Source organism: Mustela nivalis, assembly GCF_964662115.1.
Source record: "Mustela nivalis genome assembly, chromosome: 7".
In the NCBI taxonomy this organism is placed as follows: Eukaryota; Metazoa; Chordata; class Mammalia; order Carnivora; family Mustelidae; genus Mustela; species Mustela nivalis.
In genome coordinates this window covers 133462094-133488178 of record NC_139026.1, presented here as the reverse complement: position 1 = coordinate 133488178, position 26085 = coordinate 133462094, and the positions used below count along the sequence as shown (strand labels likewise).

The 26085-nt window shown below is 39.3% G+C and overlaps 1 protein-coding gene across 2 annotated transcripts in view; it reads right to left on the bottom strand.

The window, feature by feature from the left end:
* Positions 1 to 238: 238 nt before the first annotated feature.
* GPR158 (G protein-coupled receptor 158) overlaps positions 239 to 26085 on the bottom strand; it is a 383515-nt gene continuing 357668 nt past the window's right edge. For both annotated transcript variants that reach the window (XM_082740868.1, XM_082740867.1), the window contains 4 exons: positions 15837 to 15975; positions 9217 to 9322; positions 5474 to 5620; positions 239 to 4680 (listed from right to left, as the gene is read on the bottom strand). In XM_082740868.1, the coding sequence (XP_082596994.1) occupies positions 3205 to 4680; positions 5474 to 5620; positions 9217 to 9322; positions 15837 to 15975 (1868 nt within the window). In that variant the 3' untranslated portion in view covers positions 239 to 3204. The remainder of the gene's footprint in view (positions 4681 to 5473; positions 5621 to 9216; positions 9323 to 15836; positions 15976 to 26085) is intronic.

Here is a 26085-nt window from a genome sequence, read left to right as displayed (position 1 = left end):
ACTTCCTGTTTGGGCAGAACTTTCTTAAATCAAAATCATGAGCCCTAAGAGGTTTTATTGGCTCCAAAGGATGACCTGTTTGTTTGAGGCCACTTTTAGCAAATCACATAAGTCTGTAGACGGGCATAAGAGGATGCAGGTGCATAAGTGTACCAAAGCCAAAGATACATGGGATTCCCTCTAAAGTTGGCTACGTGAAATAAATTTTATTTTTGATAAACATGCAAATCACCATAAATCACTTTCGTATAAATATGTTTTATTGCAGAGAAGTTATAATTATTTACATGCTGTAACACATCACAACATAAATTTACCAAATATTTTTCATGGTGGGATGCTGTAGGTTTCAGATAATAGTTTCAGAAGAACCACAGATTAAGTGAAGAGACTTACAGCTTTATTGACTCTACAACTCTCGGTTGCTATATGCTAGAAGTCAAAAGGCAGTGTTTCTCAGTCCTACCTGTCATCACTTGCATGCAGAAACCTAGGAAGCAAATACAAGAGAACTGTCGAGTTTCAAATCCATATTGCCACCAAAGTTTACAATGGGCTGAGTTACAGTTCATGTCGTAAAGCATTTAATTCTTGCATAAAATATACAGTTCTATTAAGGTTGGTATAAATCTACTTATTTATAAACCCTGGCTTAAAAACAAGGACGGGAGGCAGCCTGCACATGCATTGAGAAGGACAACCTAGCAAATGTTTGTGACCTTAACAGTGTGGATTCACTTTCTTATTGTTACTGATCTAGGAAAATAACCTCAAGAATTGGAGATTTAAATTTCTCATGGTGATAAGTAATGGCAATGAAACTCTAGGAAAGACCCGAGGCACTCTCACGATTTATGCTGGTGGAAGAAAATCTATGGACTGTAGAATGTCACTAAGGTATAATTTGGCAAGTCTTCTTTAAGCCACATCTCCAACAGGATCATCCTGAAGTGCAATAAAAAGTCACCGATGCTTGAACTGCTTATTTCTCAAAAAGTGAATAAAGTGCTAACAGACCTTGAACATAAATGAAACAAGTAGGTGGGCCTAGAAATTCCAAACCAAGTTCATAAATAGACCTTAACGTTGTGTTCCGAGGTTACCAAATAGAGAGGCCTTGACTGGAAAGGAAGAAAAGAAGGAAATAAATGAAGGAAACACCAGAAAAATAGAATTTCTCTATCTCTTCACACCTACCCCACCGACCTGAGTAGCGCACAAAGCAAGCGAATGGGTGAGGAAGATGGACGCACAGCTTTGCAAAATGGCGACGTGCTCGCTTCCTCCTGAATAGAAACCAGTGAGAAAATCCCGATGAGGAGTAAAGAGAAGTCCTAGTTTCTAGCTTCCACTGAGAATGATCTTCTCTCAGAACAGCCCTCTATCTACCCTCTGATTCCCTTTTCTCTCCTTTTACTCCCCTAGCATGTTCTCCTTGCTGCCCAGGAGATGAAAAACCGTTCGTTAGGCTGGAGATGTCCTGGCCAAGGAAGCCATCGATCCTTCAGCGTCTAGCGTGAGAGAAAGGGAAGTCTGCGTTCTACCCTTAAGTGATTCTTCTTTAAATAAAATGAGACCAAGCTTTGGAATGGAATCTCTTGCATGATCACATCACTAGGGCTAAGTCAGCAGCTTAGGATTCTCATGCCAAGTGATCAGGGTAGAACGCAGTCAGTACATTTTACAAATTTTGCTCTGGGGGCTGTTTTGCTTTGCAAATAAACCTTGCTTTTTTTTTTTTTTTTTTTAGCTGGGTGGCTCGCAATGGCAATTTTCAGGACTTGTAAGTTTTCCAGTGCTTGGCAGGAGGAAGAGCCCACACCACCTTATAGGCTTTGAATAAATCAGGTTGTAAACCTCTTTGGGATTGAAGCCCAGCAAGTGTTACCTCTAGCTGAAGCAATGAATAAGACTTATGAGAATAAGTAGTTTAAGGTAATTTAAAATATATATTCAGTATGCATAATAAAAATATATCCGTACAATGATCTTGAAGCTATCATAATTTTTCTCTTTAAAAAAATACTCCCTTGAAAGTGCTATCAGTAGCCCCCTTCCTGTCTGTGTTTTGAAAGGTAGATTCCCTGGCCCTGCAGTACTGCTGTAACTCCCATGTCATTCCTAGAGTCTTCCCTTTTCAGTGGTAATAATAACGCGCAGTATGTTTTTCTCACTCTTAGCTTCTTCCTGGCGAAATGCTGCTAAGTATGGAATACTGAAAGAATTAAAAGGGACAGTAAATTGGAATGAAGGTGTGACCTTGTCTCTGACTCTAAACAAACAATAGGTAAGTTGTCCTTTATTGAGACATACGACTCGGTAGGACCCCTGGATCTCTGAGTCCTAACAAGAAGTGCAAAACAAGTAACTCAACTTGGTATAAAAAAACCCTGATTAAGACAGTATAACAAACCATGATGTGAAACAATAGAGTCAAATCCAAATTCACAATATATAAACCACAGCCAAAACAGAAAGATTTTATCATAACGGTTACGGCTTCCCAAGCCAGAGAAAGCTTACTGTACTTCGAGAATCAACTAAAGTTGGTAGATAGCAGGGATTCTGGAACTTGCAATAACAATTGAGTAGCTGCAGATTGCATAAATGTGTTGTGTCACGTAATATCAAAGTTATTTGCAAAAATTATACAATCTGGAATGCTTGAATATGAGACACAACAATGTACTGAAACATACATTTATAAGAAAATGAGAGCAATCATTAATATAAAAGGTATTTTTGGGATGCATTACGTGAGCAGTGCTATCAAGGTTAAACAGGTGAAGGAAGTTCAGTTAGCTACTTAGAACTTCGGTCATATAGGTCTATACCTTCTTCTTCTTTGCAGAATCTCATACCTCTTCTGTGTCTTACGGTTGACCTTGCTTAGGATTTTCAAAGTGCCATGGGTAAATACTGATCAGGGGCAGACAGTGAGGGCGACTCCCGCTAACCATGCTGAAATGTAAGGCTTCTCCTCATGTTCCCAGGGGAAGACAGACTTCCCTTGGCCAGTCTCATTCTTCCACTGTGGCGTTGCTCTGCCCTCCCTGTCTTTTTCCACCTGTGACTTCCACGTTTCCCTCCAATGACAAACACTCCTTGGGAATTTCTGATCCTTCTGTCTTCTGTCGAATTCAGGGTTTCTTCCTTCTCCTTTTCTCTCTGGGGATGCTACACTTTAAAAGGATCCCTGACCTCTTATTTCCGAGGCCCTGCCATCTTATTTGCACTTAGAGTGCAAGAGGCAGGGAAAGCTACACTTCTTTCAGCATTTGGTTGATCTGCGGCCTCAAACTCCCAAGGACACACCTCAGCTCGTGATGTTAAAGGCTGCCGAAGGTTATTACTTGAGTTATAGGAGCGGGGCGCATTTTCCTCGGGGGAAGAGGTCTTTTTTTCCTGGTCTCCTGTTGGGTTGAGATTTTCATTCTTGATTTTTGATGCTACAACTTTGGGGGGCGGTTCTTCGTACTGCCCAGCACACACGTTGGTGGCATAATGCTGACTGCCATTCTCATCTTTGGCTCTCCCTGGGGGAACCTGAGTCTTAGAAATCAAAGGCTTCTCATCTTCAAAACCGGGCTGACCTTGGCTTTCCCAAGGGCATACCTCAGCCTTGTCTATGCTCTTCTGACTGGTTTGCTGACACAGTTCAGCTGCCTTGGGCTTCTGATGAGATTTCTCCTTTAAGGAAAACGCTGGGTTTTTCTCCATCTCAGAAGCTGCAATAGATACGTGTTTTTGAACTTTTGATTCTGAAGGCACAGGACCAGGGGCCAGGTCATAAATCTCCCAAGGGCACACCTCCCCTATGTCAAAGTTGTTCTTCTTCTTGGTGGTGCCTGGGCTCATGTCAGAATTGGCAGTGGGCGGGTTGACCCTTTGTTGCTTCATAATCCCAGATTTCTGAGGTTTTCTTGGCTCCTCCAAGTGATTGGAGTTTTGGGGGGCAGAATCTTTAGTTTCTGCATTATCTGAATTGGAGTACTTTCTGTTTGCTTCTTTATCTTTTGGCAGAGGTTTCTGGGATTTCGCACGTTCTTCCACGCCCGATGTTTGGGTTTTCCCCGCCAATCCAAGAGTCTTCTCCTTGGCACTTGCTATGACACTGAGAGACTTCTGCAACACGGATGTTCGGGGGTGGCCCGGCTTCTTCTCTGAGCTGAGATTGTGAGCGCTCGCCGACTTACACACCAAAGGCACAGACTCTGTGGACTCGGTCTCACTGTTTTCTTTCAGTTTCTGGGTTAGTTTTTTACTTGACAGGGACTCCAGTGTGGAATTTTCTGTAGCCTCCTCTTCCTGACTTTCCACCGGTAAACTGTTGGACTCTTCCGTGTGCTCCCTCACGTGATCGTAAGTGCTGTGCGATTTCTTTAGCGAGAAGACTCGGTTTCTCAGGGACTCCTCTTTGGGCTTCCCGGTGTTACCTGAAGACTCTTGTGGGTTCTTCCTGGTCAGGGCAGTGCTTTTGGTCATGCTGTGGTCTGTGACTTCCTTGTCCTCTTTGGAACACTGCCTGCTGACCGTCTCTGGGATCTCGGTGATGCGCCTCATGATCGAACGGCCCAAGCCCTTCTTGGAGCACCGCTTTTTCTGGAGGTGGGGGTTATTCGTAATCATCTTCTTTCTTTTATATATTTCCAGCTGGGCATAGAGTTTCTTCAGCTCATCCTGCCAGAACAAAAGCAAATTCACAGAGATGCAGAACTTAGTGGTTCAGCCAGATACTATTACTAAATGTAACTTGGTCAGTAAGCTTGAGCTCTTTAGGGAAACTGACCTAAAGCTTTTCACACCACGTGTGCTCATCACCCTTCTCCTCATTCTTACTTTTCTGATGAACCTGTGCTCTGTTACCCATAGAGTTTGAACTTTAAGACTTGAACACATGCATCCTGCACATGGAATGAGCCCGTTGGACTTACAAGTTGTGTGGGTCGGACTTGACCTTGGCCATAACAAAACACAGCATATCGTGTTTCCTAATCAATACTGGAAGCATCATGTAGCCATTGATAAAATTACCTGTAATGTGGATTAGGTTTAGGGGACAACAGACCATCAATTACTAAAAGCAGCTTCTTACTCCAAATGCTGATATACTGTCACAGATCACTTTCAGTAATCCGGGCTCTCTGCTCGCAGATCTATCCTATCTCTCTATCAGCAAGATGTCAGAACCTGTAGTAGGGAATGTGTATCATCAGTTCATCATCATGACTGCTCCTAAGTCAATTGTGACTGTCAAGATTGGCCTGTGTAACTTCTACCATGATGTGGGTTTTAGAACCGGGTTAGCCCCGCATTCGATGTTTTCAGTTCTTACGCACACACGTTCCCCCCCTCTCTTTTTCCCTCTGGACCCATGTGCACACAGGTGAGCATATGGATACGTCAGCCCACGCGTGCTTGCCTGTGTGCATGGGGTGAGCCCGAAACAGGAAGGCTGAAATATAGACATTACCCGAATGTCTTCCGGGTCTAAGCTGTGCTCACTCCACGCGGAGTTGATGCTGCTGTTCAGGTAGGACCCAGACCGGCCCAGGTCCAGCTCATCTTCATACGCTTCCGTAGCAATGTCATCTCGGGGGTTATTGCTTGAATGTGAAAACTGCAATAGAGACGCCGAATGAGCTGCGGACATTAACCCGCTGGCAGACAGTTAAAGGTTCTCATGTTCATATCATTTCTTCAGCTTAGATGAACTCATTTACCAAGCTCCTTAGAAAAGATCTGTTGCTATATTTATGTTTTGCTTTACACGTTACGCACTAGAGCTCTTAGGCCATCTTAATACGTGGTTCCTTATTACGTGGTTCTCTGACCCCTATTTTCATCTTTGTCTTTTCCCAGGCTCACACGGTTCACTTATAGTACTCCTCATACATGTGGTTTGCATTCTGAGAATGAAAGTAAGTCAAAAAACCCCACACAAATGTTCTCCAAGAGTAGGAATCTGGACCCACTGGCAGCTGGAGGGAAATATTTTTCTTGAGCAGTAGGGTCTACCTTGGGTTTCTTGTTCTGCATCACCTAGGGGAGGCTATAGGTCACCAAAACGTACAACTGGCTCTGATCACAGACAGTGACTTTGAGTCTATGACACATGGCTCCAGAAATGTTGCCTCCGAGACCTAGGGGATAGGAGATCTGCATGCTGGCATCAACTGTGTCGATAGTCAGATTGGAAACAAATCACGGATGCTCTCTGGAGCACAGGGCTCTTTCTGCCTAAAATGATGATCATATCTAAGTTTAAAATGCAAATGTTCACTGAAATTACAGAATTTTTTCTCAGGCTCAGCATTCTCAAGTGCCTCCTTCGTCACATTTTGAGGTATTTTTATTATTTTCACGTGGTCTTTGAATATGTTTGTTCATGGACTCTTGCTATCTCTATTATTCATCAGATGGAGATGTGGAGAAGGAGGAAGGGGGAAATGATGAAAATCAGGAAGAATCAAAACAATTTGGCCATTTCACGTAACATAAAAACCCATGGATCGTCCTATGAAAATGGAGAGAATGGTCTAGGGAACATGGGTTCTCTTCTCCCAGCTGCTCATCAGGTCAAATATTCCTTTAAAAAAATTAACACATCACCCTTTCATGATACAGAGCTATTTTAAAATGTCAGTGCTTGTTAAAATATTTAAGTGGCAGGTGAACATCTATATAACATAACATGAAACCGCAATTCTCTACGTAAGGAATCATGAATGTTCTGTAACTGGACAACTGACTGAGAAACCACAGAAACAGGTGACTCTTTCCTTCATTCTTCTACTTACAACTGTGGTTCTGACATGTGTCAGGAATTTAAGGCCATAAAGATGAGTAAAACAGAGCCCCTCTCCTCCAAAATCTCAAATGCTGCTAGGAAACCACTCAGAAGTTATTGATAAGAGAGTAATTGTTCTTGAGCAATTCAGAGATGATCGTGAGTTTAAGGAACACTTTTCAGATAATATCCATTTTCTGCTTTATTATTTGTCCTTATTATTTATATCTATCTAAAAGAACATTTTGAATTCTTGTCTTCACCTATTTCTTCTGTGTCCCCCTTGTCCACAATATAAATACCACAAGAGCACATATTTTATCTGTCCATTATTCTTATTCCAGGATATAGAACAGAGCTTAGCGAAGCTCCTCAATGATTTTGTTAAATTATCTCAAGTTGCGACATAGTTCACATACCATAAAATTCTCAAATTTCAATTGTATAGTTGAGTGCTTTTTGGTATATTCACAGTGCTGTGCAACCATCACCACTATCTAATTCCAGAATATTTTCATCACCCCCAAAAAGAACCTTACACCCACGAAAGCGGTCATTTCTGTTTCCTCTCTTCCCTAGCTAGTGACAACCACTAACTTGCTTTCTGTCTCCACAGAGCGGCCTGTTCTGGACATCTCATATACATGGAATCACATGAGATGTGGCCTTTGTGTCTAGCCTCTTCCACTTGGTGTAATGTTTCCAAGGTGCGTACTAGCTGTAGTGCGTACTGGTGCTTTACTCCTTATTGTTGGGCAGTGCTGCATTGTGTAGATGACACTGCATTGTGGTTTTACGTTTATCAGTTGATGGACATTTGGATTGTTTCCACTTCTTAGCTATTATGAATAAGGCTGCTAGGAACATCCATGTACCAATCTTTGAATAAATATGTGTTTGAATTCTTACCACTGAATGAGCTGTCTGTGTGTGTAGTACCTCCATCTAATAAAAAATGTAACCATATAATGCAAAGTATGAAAAAAGGAGAAGATAAATTGCAGTAACAGATTAGTCCATGAAAACTGTGGCTATTTGGTATATATAATTCAAGTAAGGAAGAAAATAGGAATTTTGTTTTCTTTACATTTGTTTGCCCTTTTAGTCAGGCTGAATTTCAGTGTTTTGCTTATTATAATGTTTCGCTGGAGTGAATGACAAGCAATCATAAATTCCTGTCTCAGCTGTGTTAATATTATATTGTGGTACTAATACAGATAAATGATGTTCCAATATTTTGTTTTTCTATGCGTAAATGAGGAAAATAATAATAATGCTCTAACTTGGGGGCACCTGGGTGGCTCAGTGGGTTAAAGCCCCTGCCTTCTGCTCAAGTCATGATCCCAAGGTCCTGGGATCGAGCCCTGCATCAGGCTCTCTGCTCAGCAGGGAGCCTGCTTCCTCCTCTCTCTCTCTGCCTGCCTCTCTGCCTGCCTCTCAGCCTACTTGTGATCTCTGTCAAATAAATAAATAAAATCTTTAAAAAAAATAATGCTCTAACTTGTGTGTTTTTTCCCCACACTCTGATATCATATTATTTCATTGTAAGCTGTTTTATTGCTATCGTATCATAGATGAAGAAACTGAACCTCAGAGAGATGAAAAGTTTTGGCTAATGTCATACTGTATAGCCAGTGTGAGTGTGAACATATATTCTTAATCCGGGTATTCTGAGTGCTGGCCCATTTTCCCCCACTTCGGTATGCTGTCTAGATAAGTCTTTGCCAGAATCTATCATTATAAAGCAAGATTTTTCTATACAAAATATTATAATTATTTACATAACAATTTTCTGAATATTTACAACACAAAGCTTCCTGAATATAAATCCCAACAGGATTTATAAATGTTAACAGGAGGATTCTTAGAATCTCTTTAAAAATTACTTTGATGTTATAGGTACAATAAAAGTTACCTTGGGCCCATAATTAAATCATATCTGAATATAAAAATATTTGAGAAAGGGGCACCTGGGTGGCTCAGTTGGTTGAGTTTCTACCTTCAGCTCAGGTCATGATACGGGGCATCTGATCGAGCCCCAGATGGGGCTCTTTGCTCAGCAGGGAGCCTGCTTCCCCCCCCCACTCTCTGCCTGCCCCTCTGCCTACTTGTGATCTTTCTCTCTGTCAGATAAATAAATAAAATCTTAAAATATATATATATTGAGAAGGAGCCAAACCAGATGATGAGTTTTGTACAAACTGAAGCATTTAAAAATTCTATGGGATGTTTAATAAATTCTAAAAGAAAAGAGATATCTAGTTCCCTGAGGAGAGAGCTTTAAAAACATTTTAGTGTCAAGTAAATCTCCACACTTCCCTTTCCCTATATTGCCAGATACTTTTTTTTTTTTTTTTTTTAAAGAGGAAACAACTCCATGCTTATTTAAACTGTCTTACAAGAGAAAAGTAATGTTAAAGGAATACCTTTGGAATCAAAAGCAACCCAATGGTGACTGTCACAGTCAAATGAGTATGTGCAAAATACAGCATTAGCATCCAGTCAGACTGAAGTCTTGAGGCAAGAACGAATCTGAAATGAGAATTCACCAGGTTAGTAATCCAACAAGATCTCTATTTAAAATACTAGGATATTTGGAAACTTTTTTTCCTCAGTGTTTTTTAAAAGCAAGCAAGCAAGCGTGAAGAAAGCTGTACTGTGGTCTCTGTGGCACACATTTTCATCACAGAACAAGACCCAGAGTAACTGTGACTGCATACTTAAGACATGAACTCCTTACTTCTTATTTTAACTTATCAGTAGTAGGAAAGACAGCATATAGACATATAATATGCTAATCATTTCCTGGAATAATTATTTTGCATGTCAATGGAATGTCTAAAGTGAAAACAGTGAATACATGTGAATTCAAAAGAACAGATTTACAAACTAGTGGCTTCAGGCAAATTTGGGTTATAAGACACAGCCACATAATTCTTGATTCTAATCTTTTTCCTTTGAAAACATTAATTAAGAAAAAAGAGGTGGGTAGTTATCTGTCTTTGTGAATGACCTCAGAGGCTTAAATGATAATGCAATGGTTAAATGAATATACTAATGGTTTGTAATATACATCTTTTAAAATAAAGATTTTAGTTGTTGTGAAGTATCAAATTGTTTTAAGATAACTGAAAATCCTATCTTGCTGAGGAATTTATAAAACGGTGTTCTAGGACAGTCCTGCAGGCAACGTGTATAGGAAAAATTCAGTACTGATACCTACTCTGGTGATTTTGGAATGTTTTCATGAATCAGTAGGTCTGTGTACACACGAAAACTCAGGTTTTAAGGACTCATTCTTTTGCGGAAACCAGGTGATGTTTTATTAAGGTCATTTTACAATCATACTCTTCTTTTAATTTTTTCCCATGCATTGTTTCTCCGTGAAAGCTAAATAGGAGATTTTATTGTGTTTAGAATTAAAGAATTGGCATTTTTTAAAAAGATTCACTTATTTATTTGAGATAGAGAGAGGGAGGGAGGAGAGGGGTGGCAGGGGCAGAGGGAGAGGAACAAAAGAGACGCAGATTCCCCACTGATCACTTGCAGAGCCCCATACAGGACGCAGCTCCCCACCTGGCGATCTTAACCTGAGCTGAAATGGACAGTCAGATGCTCCGCTGACTGAGCCATCCAGGTGCCCCTAGAGAATCAGCATCCTGATACACTGATATATGTCATCATATTTGAAAAGCTAACATCTTAAGAAAATGCTTATGATAGAATCATAAAACAAACACATGAATCTAAAACCAGAAGAAACTCATTTTATACCTGCATTATGCCGTATTCATGACAAATTTACTGAGTAAATTAGCATTATTAATACTTGAAACAAAATTTCCATCAAGGGGATTTCTTCCTCATTTTCACCTCCCTCCCAGCCCCCGTCTTCTCCCCTCCCTTCCTCCCCCCAAATCGAGCTAAAGTGGAAGCTCGAGAGACATGGAGATAGTTTCCTCTGTGTTTGGAGACATAAAACAGACTTAAAATATATACATAGAAGTACAGAAAGTTCGTGATGGTTTACCTATAACCAAATAGCATTTTAAGAATGAACATCTTCTCTAACTCCTTGGCGAAAAAAGTGGCTTTATGCCTGCCTTGAATATGATTAAATGAATAGTGACTTTGTTTGGGAATGACATACTTTTGATAGATCCTGTGCTGGGTCAGAAGAGATTTTTTGTTAAGCACTGAAATAGGATCATCATACTCAGGAACAAGTAACAGTACCTGAGGCATAGGACTGAGGCATAGAAGCAATATAAAATTGTGACCTGGAAAATTATACAATCCAAATCTGCTGGGGCCATTTCCAGCACTGGAGCGGACAGTTATATCAAATGAGATGGATTTACATTCTAAAAGTGTTCTCATGCACTGCGAATTTCTGTCTCAAATGCCAACACAAGTGAACCTGAAGCCAGCCTGACGATATCTGAAAAGAACATGGTTACATATATTTTAAATTAAAACGGTGAGTCTTCCAAAAAGCTAATTTGAAGTACTCTATACTAACATCAACTGATCAAATTAATCAGTTTTTAAATACTGCTAGGTTTGTTAGGTTGCAGTTCTGAGTAGAAATATCTTAAGAAAAATTGGGTTTTGCAGTCTTCTTCAAGATTTTTCTTCAAAAGACTTTTTCAACTTCTAAAAAATAGATCTAACAGTCAGGAACATAGAAATAGTTAAAATTGAGGTTAAGAATAAAAGCAAACTTTTTAAAAGTCTTGCACTTTCCCTAAGCTTTGCTCTATGCTTAGTAAAGGATTATAGAACAGATTAGGCAAAATGCCTTCTGCATTATTAGACTTCTAGACTTAATCCTTTTAGTTTATTTTTGCTCAGTCTGGCAATTTGGTGAGAATAAAAGTAAATCTGCATATAAATATGTAGTCATAGCTTTAAGTTTATGTATTTATGTATGTATTTATGTATGTATCCACAGTTACGTATATATAATTTTATATTTTAAGCAAACAGGAATGAACATATATGCCTATTGATAGAGAATATTTGCTGATGTTGGAGGTTTTACTTAATATTATTTCATTCTAGTAAAAATCTACAAAGATGGGTCTAGTTGATTTATATTATTATGTTATTGTTTCCTATTCTTAGACTTTATCAACACTGGAACCACAGCAGGTATGAGTTCAGTCCACATGTAAATAAGAAATTATAGGGGCGCCTGGGTGGCTCAGTGGGTTAAAGCCTCTGCCTTCTGCTCAGGTCATGATCCCAGGGTCCTAGGATGGATCCCCGCGTCAGGCTCTCTGCTCTGCAAGGAGCCTGCTTCCTCCCCTCTCTCTCTCTCTGCTTGCCTCTCTGCCTACTTGTGCTTTCTCTCTGTCAAAAAAAAAAAAAATCTTTAAAAAAATAAATAAGAAATTATATATACTTGATTTCTTTAATTATTACTGCCTATTGCTTTCTCCCTGCTCATCTCCCTAAATCAGTGTTCTGTAGATTTACTGTGTTAAACTATAATTTAAACAATAATTCCATCTTTGGTCCTTTATGGCCATATAATTAAATTTCCAAGACAGAGTAGCTTGTCTATACTATAATTCTTTGAAGCCAACATGCCACAATCTAATTGGGTTTGGTCTATGGAGAAAGGTAAGTTGAATTTAGAACTTAAAAGTAGGGCTTTCCAGCAATGTCCACAATAGCCAGACTGTGGAAAAAACGTAGAATTCCATCAACAGATGAACGGATAAAGAAGATGCGGTATATATACACAATGGAATACTATGCAGCCATCAAAAGAAATGAAATCTTGCCATTTGCAATGATATGGGTGGAACAAGATGGTATTATGCTGAGCAAAGTAAGTCAATCAGAGAAAGACAATTATCTTATGATCTCCCTGATACGAGGAATTTGAGAGGCAAAGTGGGGGAGTTTGGGAGGTAGAGAAGGAAAAAATGAAACAAGACGGGATTAGGAGGAGACAAACCATAAGAGACTCTTAATCTCACAAAACAAACTAAGGGTTGCCAGGGTGAGGGGTAGGGCTAGGGTGGCAGGCTTATGGACATAGGGGAGGGTATGTGCTATGGTGAGTGCTGTGAAGTGTATAAGCCTGATGATTCACAGAACTGTACCCCTGGGACTAATAATACATTATATGTTAATTAAAAATTTTTTTTAAAAAAGTAGGGCTTTTCATTCAGATTTTTTTAAGCTTGTCTAAGAAAATACCAAAGCCTACCAAGGCCAGTCACTTTGCTACCACTAGAAGTTCTCCCTGTTCAAAACTTAAAGGGACTATACAGTTGTGTCAAGGAAAGCTGATTTTTAAGTAGGTCATGTCTACCAACACAAAGTCTATTAGGTTCAACATGTACAACTCAGTCAGATCTCGCATCTGTGTGAACCCAGCTAGGCTGATGACTCTGTAGGAAAAGACCTAAACAAAGTAAGAAAGTTATTATTATTATTATTATTTTTAAAAGCAAGCTCTATGTGTAGTGTGGGGTTTGAACTCATGACCCTGAGATCAAGAGTCACATGTTCCCTGACTGAGCCGACCAGGTGCCCCCAGAAAGCTATCCTGAATGAATATTTAGAATACATTTCTCCTCACCTCGGCCAAGTATCAAAACAGAGTTTTCTGAAGAGTAGCTTCTGTTACCAGATGTCAGTTGAGATTTGGGGGGATATCATGGTGAATGGTTTGGAAAGTGCTGGTTAAACAAACTTAACTAGCTTTCCTTATAGCAGGACTTCCTGGTATGTCACACTGTGCTGTGACATTCGTAAAGGGGAGCTACCAAATACAATGTGTTATAAATATCCAAAAGTGATTTATTAGGAATTTTTAGAAGTTCATTAAAAAAATAACTATCTTGCCTACTTGGGCAAACTGAGAGTTTAAAGTCCATTGAGGGATGCCTGGGTGGTTCAGTGGGTTAAGCATTTGTCTTTGGTTCAGGTCATGATCCCAGGGTCCTAAGATCCAAGCCCTGTGTCGGGTTCCTAGCAGCAGAGAGCCTGCTTCTCCCTCTCCTTCTGCCTGAAGCTCCCTCAGCTAGTGCGCGCGCTCTCTCTCTCTCAATGTGTTAAATAAATAAATAAATAAATAAATAAATAAATAAAATCTTAAAAAAAAAAAAAGAAAGTCCTTTGAAAAAACATACTTAATGATGAAAACAGAACAGATGTAAATCTTAAGATAGAAAAGGATAAAGATCAATTTAGGTAAATGCTTTGAACAGATTTAATTTCTCAGGCAATTAATTTGATTCTAAGAAATACAGCAGCTGATGTAGGGCAAAAGTAGGAATCCCTTTGCATGACCTGGTCACATTCTGACAACAGAAGACATTTAAACATGTCTGTAAATTTCTTCTGGCATGCTTATAACTCTTTAATTGGTTTGTTAATACAGCATTTAACTTACAAATGGTTCTAGAGAAGCATGTTTGTCGTATCTTGAAACACAGGCGTTTGATATTCTGGAAACAGACAACGAAAATGCAGCTTTTCTTGGGAGATGGTTTGGGAGAAATGTGCAGGCTGTGGGGCTCTGCCCACAACAGTGTTCTTCAGGGCTCACTACAGAGCATCCCCTCTCACATCCTTCAGCTCTAGTCCGAGGAGAAGTGAGAGAGCCTTCTTTTTGCCTATTTATAACATTGTATTTTGTTTTGCATCTTTCCTTCCTCATTTCTTTTTCTCTTCTCTCTCTCTCTTGAGAGGGGGCAAGACAGAGCAAGGAGGCATATTCCTTTGATTCCTGGTGCTTTGATGGAATTTCTAGGGTTATCAAATCATAAATACTTCTTTTCTTACTTAAATGTTGAAAAAGTGTAGGTATGCCTAAGGTTCAGCTGTTCTCTGGTATCATCTATTCCTACAAATGCAAGATGTAACTTGATAATTATTGACTAAAGTGAGAAGTGATACATTTCTAAAACTTCCAAAGATCCACACCTTCCCACTCTGACTGCCACCATTATTTATCACTGTTTTTCCACTGAGGGAAAAGACAAATATTCAAAATTTCTCAGTAAACTCTTATGTATGTCCTAACTTTGTCGAGCAAATGAATGACATCTTTTTGTTGCTTTGCAAGTTATAGGATTCCTTTTTTTTTGTTCTCACTGAGGTTTTCATTTCATTTTCAGATATAAATAGGTGTAAATTCTCTGAAGATAAGTCATACATATTTCATTTTGTTCACTATCATAAGCTACTTGCTTCCTCCTTTGTACTTACTGACTAGAGTAATAAATGGGATATTAAGAAATGGAGGACCAGGCCATACTAATAAAAAGTCATTGCTAAAATGTGATAGTGATAAAACCTCATTGCACACAAAAATCCAGTCATCGGGTTGGAGTGTTTTTTTTGGTTTTGAATTTAGCAGAACTAGTACACATAAGTTGACTATCTGAGCATTAAGATTTTAAAAGTATAAACCAGTGTATTAACATGAATGGAAACATAGACGATTTATCTACATCTACTTTATAATGTAAGCATGTGTTGTTTTATATCTTCAGAACAAAAGACATTATCTATCATAACAATATTCAATGATATTGCCATAAGTGGTTTAATTAATACAGTAATATTGAGTTAACCTTCAAATAAATAAAGGTAATAAAAAACATTAGAAGTAACTAAGAACATCAGTTTAGGAAAAAAAAAATAAAGGGGCACCCGGGGACACAGTAGGTTAGGTGTCCGACTCTTGGTTTCAGCTCAGGGCACGATCTCATGGGTCCTGAGATAGAGCCCCACGTTGGGCTCTATGCTCAGTGCAGAGTCTACTTGGGTTTCTCTCTCCCTCTCCCTCTGTCCCACTCCTCTGTGTGTTCTCCCTCTTTAATAAATAAATCTTAAACAAATAAACAAACAACAAGCTATCTTCATTTGCCATTTGTGCGACAAAGACATTAGTCAACTTAAAAACACCATCCTTCCTAAATCTTTCCATCATGCATGCTATCCAGTTTTGCTATTTAAGTTAAACTGAAACACACCAGAGAAACAAAACGGTTATTGACTAGCTCTACAGGGCACTTGCCTGATTGTGTGGAATACAGCAGAGATAATGAGCTCGTTGTGAACTGCAACAGCCATATAGCGTGGCTCGTGAAATGCTGACGGCACCGTCCGCACTGCATAGCAGAGATAAACACCCCACAAGAGGAATAAAAATTCAGCTGTGAGAAGGGAAAAAAAAAAAGAAAAACAATCTTCCATTAGTTTTATAGGTGAATAATAATGTAAAATTTAAGTTCTTTAGCATGCATTTTGTGTTTGAGAAACATAAGTTCAGTTAGAAACAGATGCATATAAAATGTCATTCACATATAAATACATATGACATATTTATTTTAAGATTTTATTGAACGTAACAGAAGATTTTACAAAGGTATAGCTTGGTTTTTCTTTTCTTTCTTTCTTAAAACGGTGGTTGGCCCCTCAGATTTTTCTTTTGCTAATACCTGGCTTTTTCCTAAAACAAATATAAAATAATTTTCCACATTCCCAACCTAAGTTTAAGATATTCATAGAGCTTCTGGGTTGTAATGAAGTCATCAAGGCAACCAAGGCTTGTAATGTGTTTATATCCAGCTTCTAGAAATTTAAACTCTTACTGTATTGAATCTGGTTCCACAACGTAAAGATACCCATTGCCAGAAATGTGAGAAAATAGGTTGTTAAACATTCAGTGGCATTTTTTATAAATGAACCATTATTTCTTCACACATGAAAGAAATCTTATCTTTTATGGGTGGAGTGCTGAAGGCTTCATAAAATTCACAATCGTCTTATTTGTGGGGCTCAAGTCAGAAGAGACAAGCATAGCATAGCATTTAAACATAGGGCTTTGGAATCACACTAGACCTGATTGGAAATTCTAGTTCTATCTCTAATTAACTTTGCATAATCTAAGCCAACTTAATATTTCTGGCCACAGTTATCTTATCTGGAAAATGACAATAACAAAAGTCCATATTTCACGAGATTATTTGCTAATGAAATAATGAATATAAAGCACTTAACATAGTTTCTGTCTGGTAGATATTAAATAAAGGAATAAATAAAAACACACGTTAAATGGTTCTTATTGTTGAACATCTCATTTGACTTTTTTTTTTTCCAACCTGGACATCACTATTTTAACTCATTCTGACCAATAATTGTTCAATCCATTTTCTATCTTAGTGACACGACCTCACTGGAAGATAGTATCTAAAGAAGATCATATCTAATCCATCAGAGTAAAGAAGAAAGCTTTAATTTGGAGAAAGTCTTCAATCAAATGCATCACTTCAAGGTAACCTACTTACTTATCTCTTGAAACATTGACTTCCATTCCCATATGCCAAGTTGTTTACCTGCCAAGCTTTCAGCATATTTCTGTCAGTATTTAAACAATAGGTAGTGCCCTAATTACTGAAAATCCCTTAAGTAAACACATCCTTTAAGAGTTACTCTAAAACCCTGATGTGGTCAGAAGCCAAATATAAACTAAGCCACACTCAAAGATCTCCATGAGATTTATTCAGTCCCAGTTATTCAGTACGTTGGCCATTGGCCATGTGCTATAAATGTTTTTTTTTTTTTTTTTTTGGTCCAGCCAAGTTCTACTGGATCAGGAAAAGTGAATCAGGAAATGCTGAGGTCTTCATGTACAACTTTCCTTCCTACCTCTTGTATTTCTGTCCATGGTACTATTATTGCCTCTTTACCCAGGTGTGAAATCTCTGCACCACCCTTCACTGGTACATTTCTACTTTGAGCTGTTTTTCATACAAATCATTCCTCTCAATGCCCACAATGACTATCCTTTAAGTGCCTATGATGTCACTCCTTATTGGTTATAATTATTTTTCAACTGCCCCGTCTAAACCTGGATTTACCCTGAGTTCATTCGTTCTTCATTTCCTGAAACTTCCTTTGGATCACATCAGGATTTGTCCAAATCCCTGGTACTCCATGTGGAGTAGCTGATTCACATTTCCACTACAGGATTCACTAAGACTCACTTAGGGCCCAGGAAATAATTCCTGCCCCCCCGCAAAGAAAGACTAGAGGGATTCATGCCTGGGTAGACATGTGCTCGCTTTTAAGATTTTTCTTGCCACCCAGGCTTCATGTTAGCTGTCCACTTTGCTTATTCTTTTGTACTTGTATACTTTTCTTAGCCCCTGACTTGTCTAGTTGCTGACCCTCAGGCCAGACTTTCGTGAGGTGTCGTGTGCACCTTCATTCAGAAATCGGTAGTGCCTTACTATTATTTTACAGATGCTTGGTCCTGGCACTTCTTGTCCCCTATGACATCATGGTATATGTCCAGCATGATCTTCCAGTGCTCCCCAGCATGAACTCTAAGCTGATCTAGGCAGACTCATCCTCTGAACCCTTCAAAGATTCCTCTTGCTTCTGAGTCTTCGTTCATGCTATTGCTCACCCATGAAATCTCTCACCCGCATTTCCAAATCCAATCCAGTTTTTCCATGTTTCATTCAGGTCCTACCTCCATTGCAAGGCCACATGAATTGATTTCACTTTGCATGGAATTTTTCTTCCTCTAATATCTTACAGTTTTTAACTACTAATATTACGAAATGCAGAGAATAATCCTATAACTGAGAGAAAATCGTGGAGTCTTGTTAATCACTCCATTCCTTAGCCCCAACTAGTGATGACCTTCATGGCAAGAAGTGTCTTTATCTATTTATTTATTACTTACTCACTTTTTAAATTCAATATAATTAACATTCAGTGTTTATTCATTTCAGGTGTACAATATAATGATTCAACAAGGAGCTGAGTGAATTATTATTATTATTTTTTTGCCTCTGCCTCCTTACATAGCTCAACAGTACTGAGCAGACATAGGTAAGATTCAATAAATATTTGTTGAATTGAAAGAACCTAGATGATACCAGTTTCAGGTTATTAGATGTGTAGAACCTCTGTTACCTTGGCTACTCCATCTAAAGCTGCAGGCCTATACATGATCTAAAGGTTATATTGGCATTGTTATTAATAGTGGTAACTGCTGTTTACTGATGGGCCACTAAGAGTATGGTGATGTGTTTGGCAGTTAAGAATAGTTAAAGCAAAAATATTTTTAAACAACAGCACAAATATATGGTGAAATTGAAGGATTCACATGTAACTGACACTGTCTCCTTTTAAAGACACTCTTCCCTGCCACTTATTATAGTGTTTTGATATAATGTTATCCTGAAGATTGAGAAAAAAAAAAAAAAAAAAGGACAATAGCTAGGTTAATTAGGGTATGACAACGTAGAATTACATTTAAAAATAAGAGATAAAATAAGATTCCTCCTAATGGCTACGCCTAACATTAAAATCATTTCATCAGCAATATCAAACAATATGCTCTAGCTGAAAAACAATTTATTATTCAAAGTACCAATTAAACTAAATGTGATATATGAAAGTTGTGCTTAGGAAAAAAATCAGTTTCATATAATTAACTTCAAACTAACATCGCAATTAGGAAAGAAAATATGCAGATGTTACCAAATTTTGCAGTGCTATTACGTGGGAGTTGAAATATGTGTTGTGCTTCTGCTTTAGAAAATAATTTCTGTGGTTAAATGATTTTGATGGGAGGCATGAGTATAGTTAAAAAGGGAATTGCATTTATATTTAAAGATCCAAATAGGGCTTTCAGAAAACCGAGGTATTTTACTTTTAATCTATAAAGGATAACAGTTTGAAAGTTAACTACCACAGCCTTTTAAAAATTAATAGACCATAATGAAAGTGATTTCACGTTATCATTCCAACGGGTTGGGTCAAGCAAAGAAGTGAGAATTTGTATCAGCTCTTGAAGGTGTCTTAGCTCTGTGATCTTAGAACACCCACAAGGGCTGAGAGAAAAATTACTTCAAAGTACAAAGTCTCTCACAAGATGTGGTCTCCTGCCTTGCCATGTTGCAAAGGAATTTTTTCTTTTTAAGATTTTATTTTTTATTTATTTATTTTTTATTTATTTCACAGAGAGAGATCACAAGTAGGCAGAGAGAGACGGGGAAGCAGGCTCTCTGCTGAGCAGAGAGCCTGATGTGGGGTTCAATCCCAGGACCCTGAGATCATGACCTGAGCCAGAGGCAGGGACTTAACCTGCTGAGCCACCCAGGCGCCCTGGCATTTTTTTCTTAATAACATTTTTTACTTCTTAGCCCCTTTAAAAAAATGTTTATATGGCACAAATAAATGTACAGATGAAGCATTTAGGTTTCATTTTTTTTTTTAATGTCCAAGGATTTCTTGTAACGTCTTCCTCTATTTTCCCTCTAAGTCCTTCAAATTAGATGTCCACTGTCTTTATGCTAATAACATGGCAGCTGGCACAGAAGTGATCATGAAGGATTAACCAACCTCAATAATCCTTGAGACTAGCTCAAGTTCCAGTATTCTAGGGTTCAATTGGCACACACGAGCCTTTATATTCTGGAGGTTTAGTTGCCTTTTCTTTGGTTAAAATGAGAACAGTTATCAGAGTTATAAGGCTTAAAACAAAGAGAATGATACTTTTGATAGAATTTTAAAGCTAGGGGCACCTGGGTGGCTCAGTGGGTTAAGCCTCTGCCTTCAGCTCGGGTCATGCTCCCAGGGTCCTGGGATCGAGCCCCGCATCGGAATCTCTGCTCAGCGGGGAGCCTGCTTCTCCCTCTCCCTCTGCTGCTTTGCCTGCTTGTGGTCTCTCATTCATTCTGTCAAATAAATAAATAAAATCTTAAAAAAAAAAAAAAAGAATTTTAAAGCTAGAAGACACTTTATGAGACCATGTAGTCTGGGGTACTTTTTTTGAGTGTGTATAGGATCGTCAAGATGGGTGGCTGGTGAATTGCTGTTACTCAGTTTGCCTGAAGTGGGTTTATTCAGCGTTGGGACAGCGAGTGACGGAGAAGGTAGATGTTGCAGTAGGTTTCCCAAGTACGACAGTGGAGGCAGGAATATTTGTCTGTTCCCTCCTCAGCTTTCTGGAAGCAGTGAGCCAAGGGATGGACATTGTTGGGCTACCGAACAAGCCTGTGGAGAGCCTTGTACCCCTGTTGCCCTCACAGAGTGCACAACAGAGTGGAGCCTGGAGCACAAGGCTCTTTAGTTCCTGACCAGTGTTCTTGAAATTACATCCCTGGCCTGAGGGCTTCTTTTGTTCTATTACTAACAGGTAGAGACAAAACCTGGGGAAATATTGTTTTAATCTCACAGAAGAAAATTTCCAAGCAGTAATTTTTTGTTTTTAAACAATTAATATGTTAATCATAAACAGCTAGTACTTCCACTTGGACTGACGTTTTGTCCCCTCAATCTGACTTGGTAGCGAACATCTGTTGAATGTGTCAGGCACTGTGCTAAATGCATTTTGTACATTACCTACATGCGTGAAAGCTTTATTATAGGATGGGGCAAAAATTATGAATGTCCCAATTTCAAGCTTGCAGCAGAGATCCTGTGTAGTAATAGCAAGGAATACTGTTGTTCATCATCTGAACTGTGTAGGTCACATAGTGACTTGATGATTCCATTCTGGTCCCCCGGAGGGAGCTCTCCGAGGCAAGAACTGCAGTGAATGGTCACACATTTGCATGCTGGCTTTTCTTGAGAGGGAAAATTAGAAAACGTATATTTTCTTCCCTCTGTCGTTGGCATGGGCACTTAAGAGTTTTAAATTCTGATGTGGGATGACAGAAATTTAGTGAAATTCAGACACTACACAGCTTATGGACACACAATCAAGATCATGAATGTAAGGGGTGCCTGGGTGGCTCAGTGGGTTAAGCCGCTGCCTTCGGCTCGGGTCGTGATCTCAGGGTCCTGGGATCGAGTCCCACATGGGGCTCCCTGCTCAGCGGGGAGCCTGCTTCCCTCTCTCTCTCTCTCTGCCTGCCTCTCCATCTACTTGTGATTTCTGTCAAATAAATAAATAAAATCTTAAAAAAAAAAAAAAAGATCATGAATGTAAGATGGGCTCATAAAGACAAGAGTGGGGACCTCTCCGGGCACAGGGTCAATGACAGGGCAGCAAGTTTGGTCTTCTAGTAACATTCTTCTGTTTCCCTCTCCTGCTCATTGGCCTTTGTGTTGTTTGAGGAGGAGCCGGAACTGGGATTATTTGTTACCATTTAAAAAATACATCTAAAATTGTCAATCTTTTTTTAAAGACTGACAGCATTGGCAATTTGCTTTTGCTTGGGCAACGTCTCTAGATTTACACATACTTTTTTTGAAGGACTAGCTTGAGTGGTTTTAGGATGATTACAGTGGGGGTTAAATTTCTGTTTGTTTATATTCTGCTTTTGGGGAAAATTATTTTACTTCTTTGAGATGTAGTTCTTTATATAACCTTAAAGGGCAAAGAGAGAATAAAATATTTTATACCTTAATTTTATACTTAGAACATCATTTTCTCTTTTGGAAGTTTAAAAAAAAAAAGCTAACTTCCTTGTTCAATTTCTAGCTTATAAAATCTTTGAGACAATTTTGCTGAGTTAGGCTTGGCTCGGGACCTTGCTTGACAACTGAGTGGCAGATTTACACGCTCATTACAAATCTGCTTTTTTCCTGGCCAAGTGATCTCTTTCTTATTTAATGTATTCCAGAGTTTTGACTACTTTGGGGAATGGGTCTCAGTGAGTAGAAACTGAAAACCCACATACTTTTCTCCTCCTAAGTAATCTAATCTCAGAGGAAATGGTAGCGCCCAGCTTTCTATAATCACTAAGGAATCAGAAAGCTTGGAGCTGTAAGAACACGCTGAGACCCGCAGTCCATGCGGACTAACAGCTTGTTGTTTGAACTATGACAATCGTTTTAATACAAGGAAAAGATCTGCCAAAATCTTCTTGACAACTGAGCTAATCTATAGACTATTATTCTTCAAGAAACAGAAAATGGCTTTTTTCCCCTCCTTTTCTTTTTAATTTTTTTCACTGTTCCAAAATTCATTGTTTATGCACCATACCCAGTGCTCCATGCTATACCTGCCCTCCATAATACCAACCACCAGGCTCACACAACCCCCATCCCCCTTCCCTTCCAAAACCCTCAGTTTGTTTCTCAGAGTCCATAGTCTCTCGTGGTTTGTATCTACCTCCCAATTTCCCCCCACGCACTTCTCCTCTCCATCTCTCAATGTCTTCTGTGTTATTCCTTATGCTCCACAAGTAAGTGAAACCATATGATAATTGACTCTCTCTGCTTGACTTATTTCACTCAGCATAATCTCCTCCAGTCCTGTCTACATTGATACAAAAGTTGGGTATTCACCCTTTTTGATGGAGGCATAATACCTCACTGTATATATGGACCACATCTTCTTTATCCATTTGTCTGTTGAAGGGCATCCTGGCTCTTTCCACAGTTTGTCAATTGTGGCCATTACTGCTATGAACATTGGGGTACAGATGGCCCTTCTTTTCACTACATCTGTATCTTTGGGGTAAATACCCAGTAGGGCAATTGCAGGGTCATAGGGTAGCTCTATTTTTAATTTCTTAAGGAATCTCCGTGCTCTTTTCCAAAGTGGCTGCACACCAACTTGCATTCCCACCTCTTCAACACTTGTTGTTTACTGTCTTGTTGATTTCAGCCATTCTAACTGGTATAAGGTGGTATCTCAATGTGGTTTTGATTTGATTCTCCCTGATGGCTAATGATGATGAATCCATGGTACTGGCCAAAAACAGACACATAGATCAGTGAAACAGAGTAGAGAGCCCAGATATGGACCCTCAACTCTATGGTCAAATAATCTTCAAAAAAGCAGGAAAAAATATACAGTAGAGAAAAGACAGTCTGGTCAATAAATGGTGTTGGGAAAATTGGACAGCTATATGTAGAAGAATGAAACTCGACCATTCTCTTACACCATACACAAAGATAAACTCAAAATGGATAAAAGACCTCAATGTGAGGCAGGAATCTATCAAAATCCTAGAGGAGAACATAGGCAGTAACCTCTTAGACATCGGCCACAGCAACTTCTTTGAAGATATGTCTCCAAAGGCAAAGGAAACAAAAGCAAAAATGAACTTTTGGGACTTCATCAAGTTCAAATGATTCCATATAAATGTTTAACATTTATATTGAGGTCTTTCTAGATTTTTTCCACCTTGGCAGGTGATCTTTCTACCTCTAGTACACAAACGCTGGTTCCATTCCCAAGATTAGGAAGATTTCCATGGAGAATTTGTTCAACTCTATCTTCTAGTCTTCTTTCTTTCTCCTCCCCCTCAGGGATCCCAATGATTTTGATGTTGGAACGTTTCATGGTGTCATTTATTTCCCTAATTCTTTTTTCATGGCTTCTAAGCTGTTTGTTGCAGGCCTCCTCCTGATCATTTTTCTCTATCATTCTGTCCTCCAGATCACTAATTCTATCTTCTGCCTCCGGTTACCCTAGCTGTTAGAAAATTTAGTTTAGATTGGATCTCATTGATAGCATTTTTAACTTCTTCCTGGGTGGCTTTCACTTCTGCCCTAATTGATTCCATGTTGTCATTAATGGTTTTCTCCAACCTAGCCATTGCCTGGATAGTTGTTACCCTGAATTCCCTTTCCGACATACTGGTTATGTCCATATCCAATAGCTCTGATGGAGAGGGCACAGTCTCTGAATTTTTTCTCTGTTGGATGTCCCTCCTCCTAGTCATTTTGGTGAGAGGTGGTTGAGGGGATGTAGAGCTGAAAATACCAACCATGATTGAGGCAAGGTGCACCCTGGAAAGTTTCAGAGCAATCAAAGTCACAACCAAAAAGAAATAAAAAGAAAAAAAGAGAGAGAGAAAGAGAGAGACATCAAAAAAAGAGAAGACCCAGCAAGAATGGGCCCTAAAGGCAAGATTTAAAAGATATACAAACAAAAATGGACAAAGAAAAAGACCAAGAAAAGAAAATGACAAGAAAAAAAGAAAAATACTCAGCCAAAATGAACCCCAAGGATGAGATTTATATAATACCAGAACAAAAACAAATACATAGAAACACTGACAGAGGAAAAAGATGGGAGGGTGGTTATAAATCCTCGATGTGGGCGAGGAAGGTTATTTTGATTCTTCCTGGGTGTATCTTGGTATCTTTGCTAAAGGAGTCAACTTTCTAGAGATAAAGGGAGATTAAAACTTGTTTATATATAGAGGTAGTATTGATTAGGGAAACAGGATTACCTTGAAGCTTATATCTATATATATATATTTAAAAAATAATAAAATAGAAAAGTGAAAGAAAAATATAGGTATATATATGAAAAAAATTCAAGTTAAAAAGGTTATTATAAAATATGCTGTATTACACTCTAGCTATAATGGGAAGTAGGTTAAAAAATTAAAAAGAACAAGAATAGAATGTATTAAACATAAAAGTTGTATCTATGAAATATACAGGTTTTAGGGCAATACCGTCAGCTTAATATATTGTTTTCACCTGATATTGGGTTTCTACAATTTTATGGGGACTCTGTGGTGGTTGTCCTCTCGTTCTTTTGGCTGGTTTACTGGGGGAGGGGCCTGCCACAGTTTTCAGTCCGTCTTGCTTGGGTTGAGTTCTCCAGCTCCCTTTCAAGGGACTGGGTTCTGTGGAAACCGGTTTTTCAGGCTTTTGTTCTCTGGAGGTTTTATCCTTTGGAGGATTTTTGCTGCTTTTTAGAGGTTTGGTGGAAAGCAAACTGCACCCAAACCTCCGCCTCAGAGAGAAGCCTCAGTCTGCTCCCCTCTGGGTGGTCCAGAACACACAGACTCCCCTCTGCAAACTCCGCTGAGCTGTCCTCCACAGGTGGTGCGCACCCCTAGCAACCGTCTCAGGGGTTGCCTGAAGTGCCTGCTTGTCCCTGCACCCCCATGCCAAAACCACGAGTGATACTGGTCCAGGGAGCCTGCTTCTTCTGGTGGCTGTCTTTGCCGGGGGGTTGGGGGTTGGGGGGGGGGGACTGCTGTCTGGGGTAGTTCTTTCAAGTCCTGGGAGGGTTGGACTCTCAGCGGGTCCTAGAGACCACTAACTAGCGGCCACACAGAGCACTCTCAGGTGCGGGTGGGGAGTGCGGTTCAGTCCTCGAGAAGTGAGCAGAGTGCAAAAGGCTGTGGTTCTAAAGAGCACCCACCTGACTCCCTCAAGCCCAGCAACCTTGGGGGCTCCAGGACCAGGACCGCACTCTGTCTGGCACTGGTGGTCGCTAGTGGTGGCTGACCTGGGTCGGTGGGCTTAGGTCCATGCCTGTGACTGTCCGATTCCACCAGCTGCCCTCTAAGATTTTTTGCTCTTTTTGAGTGCTTTTAACTAGA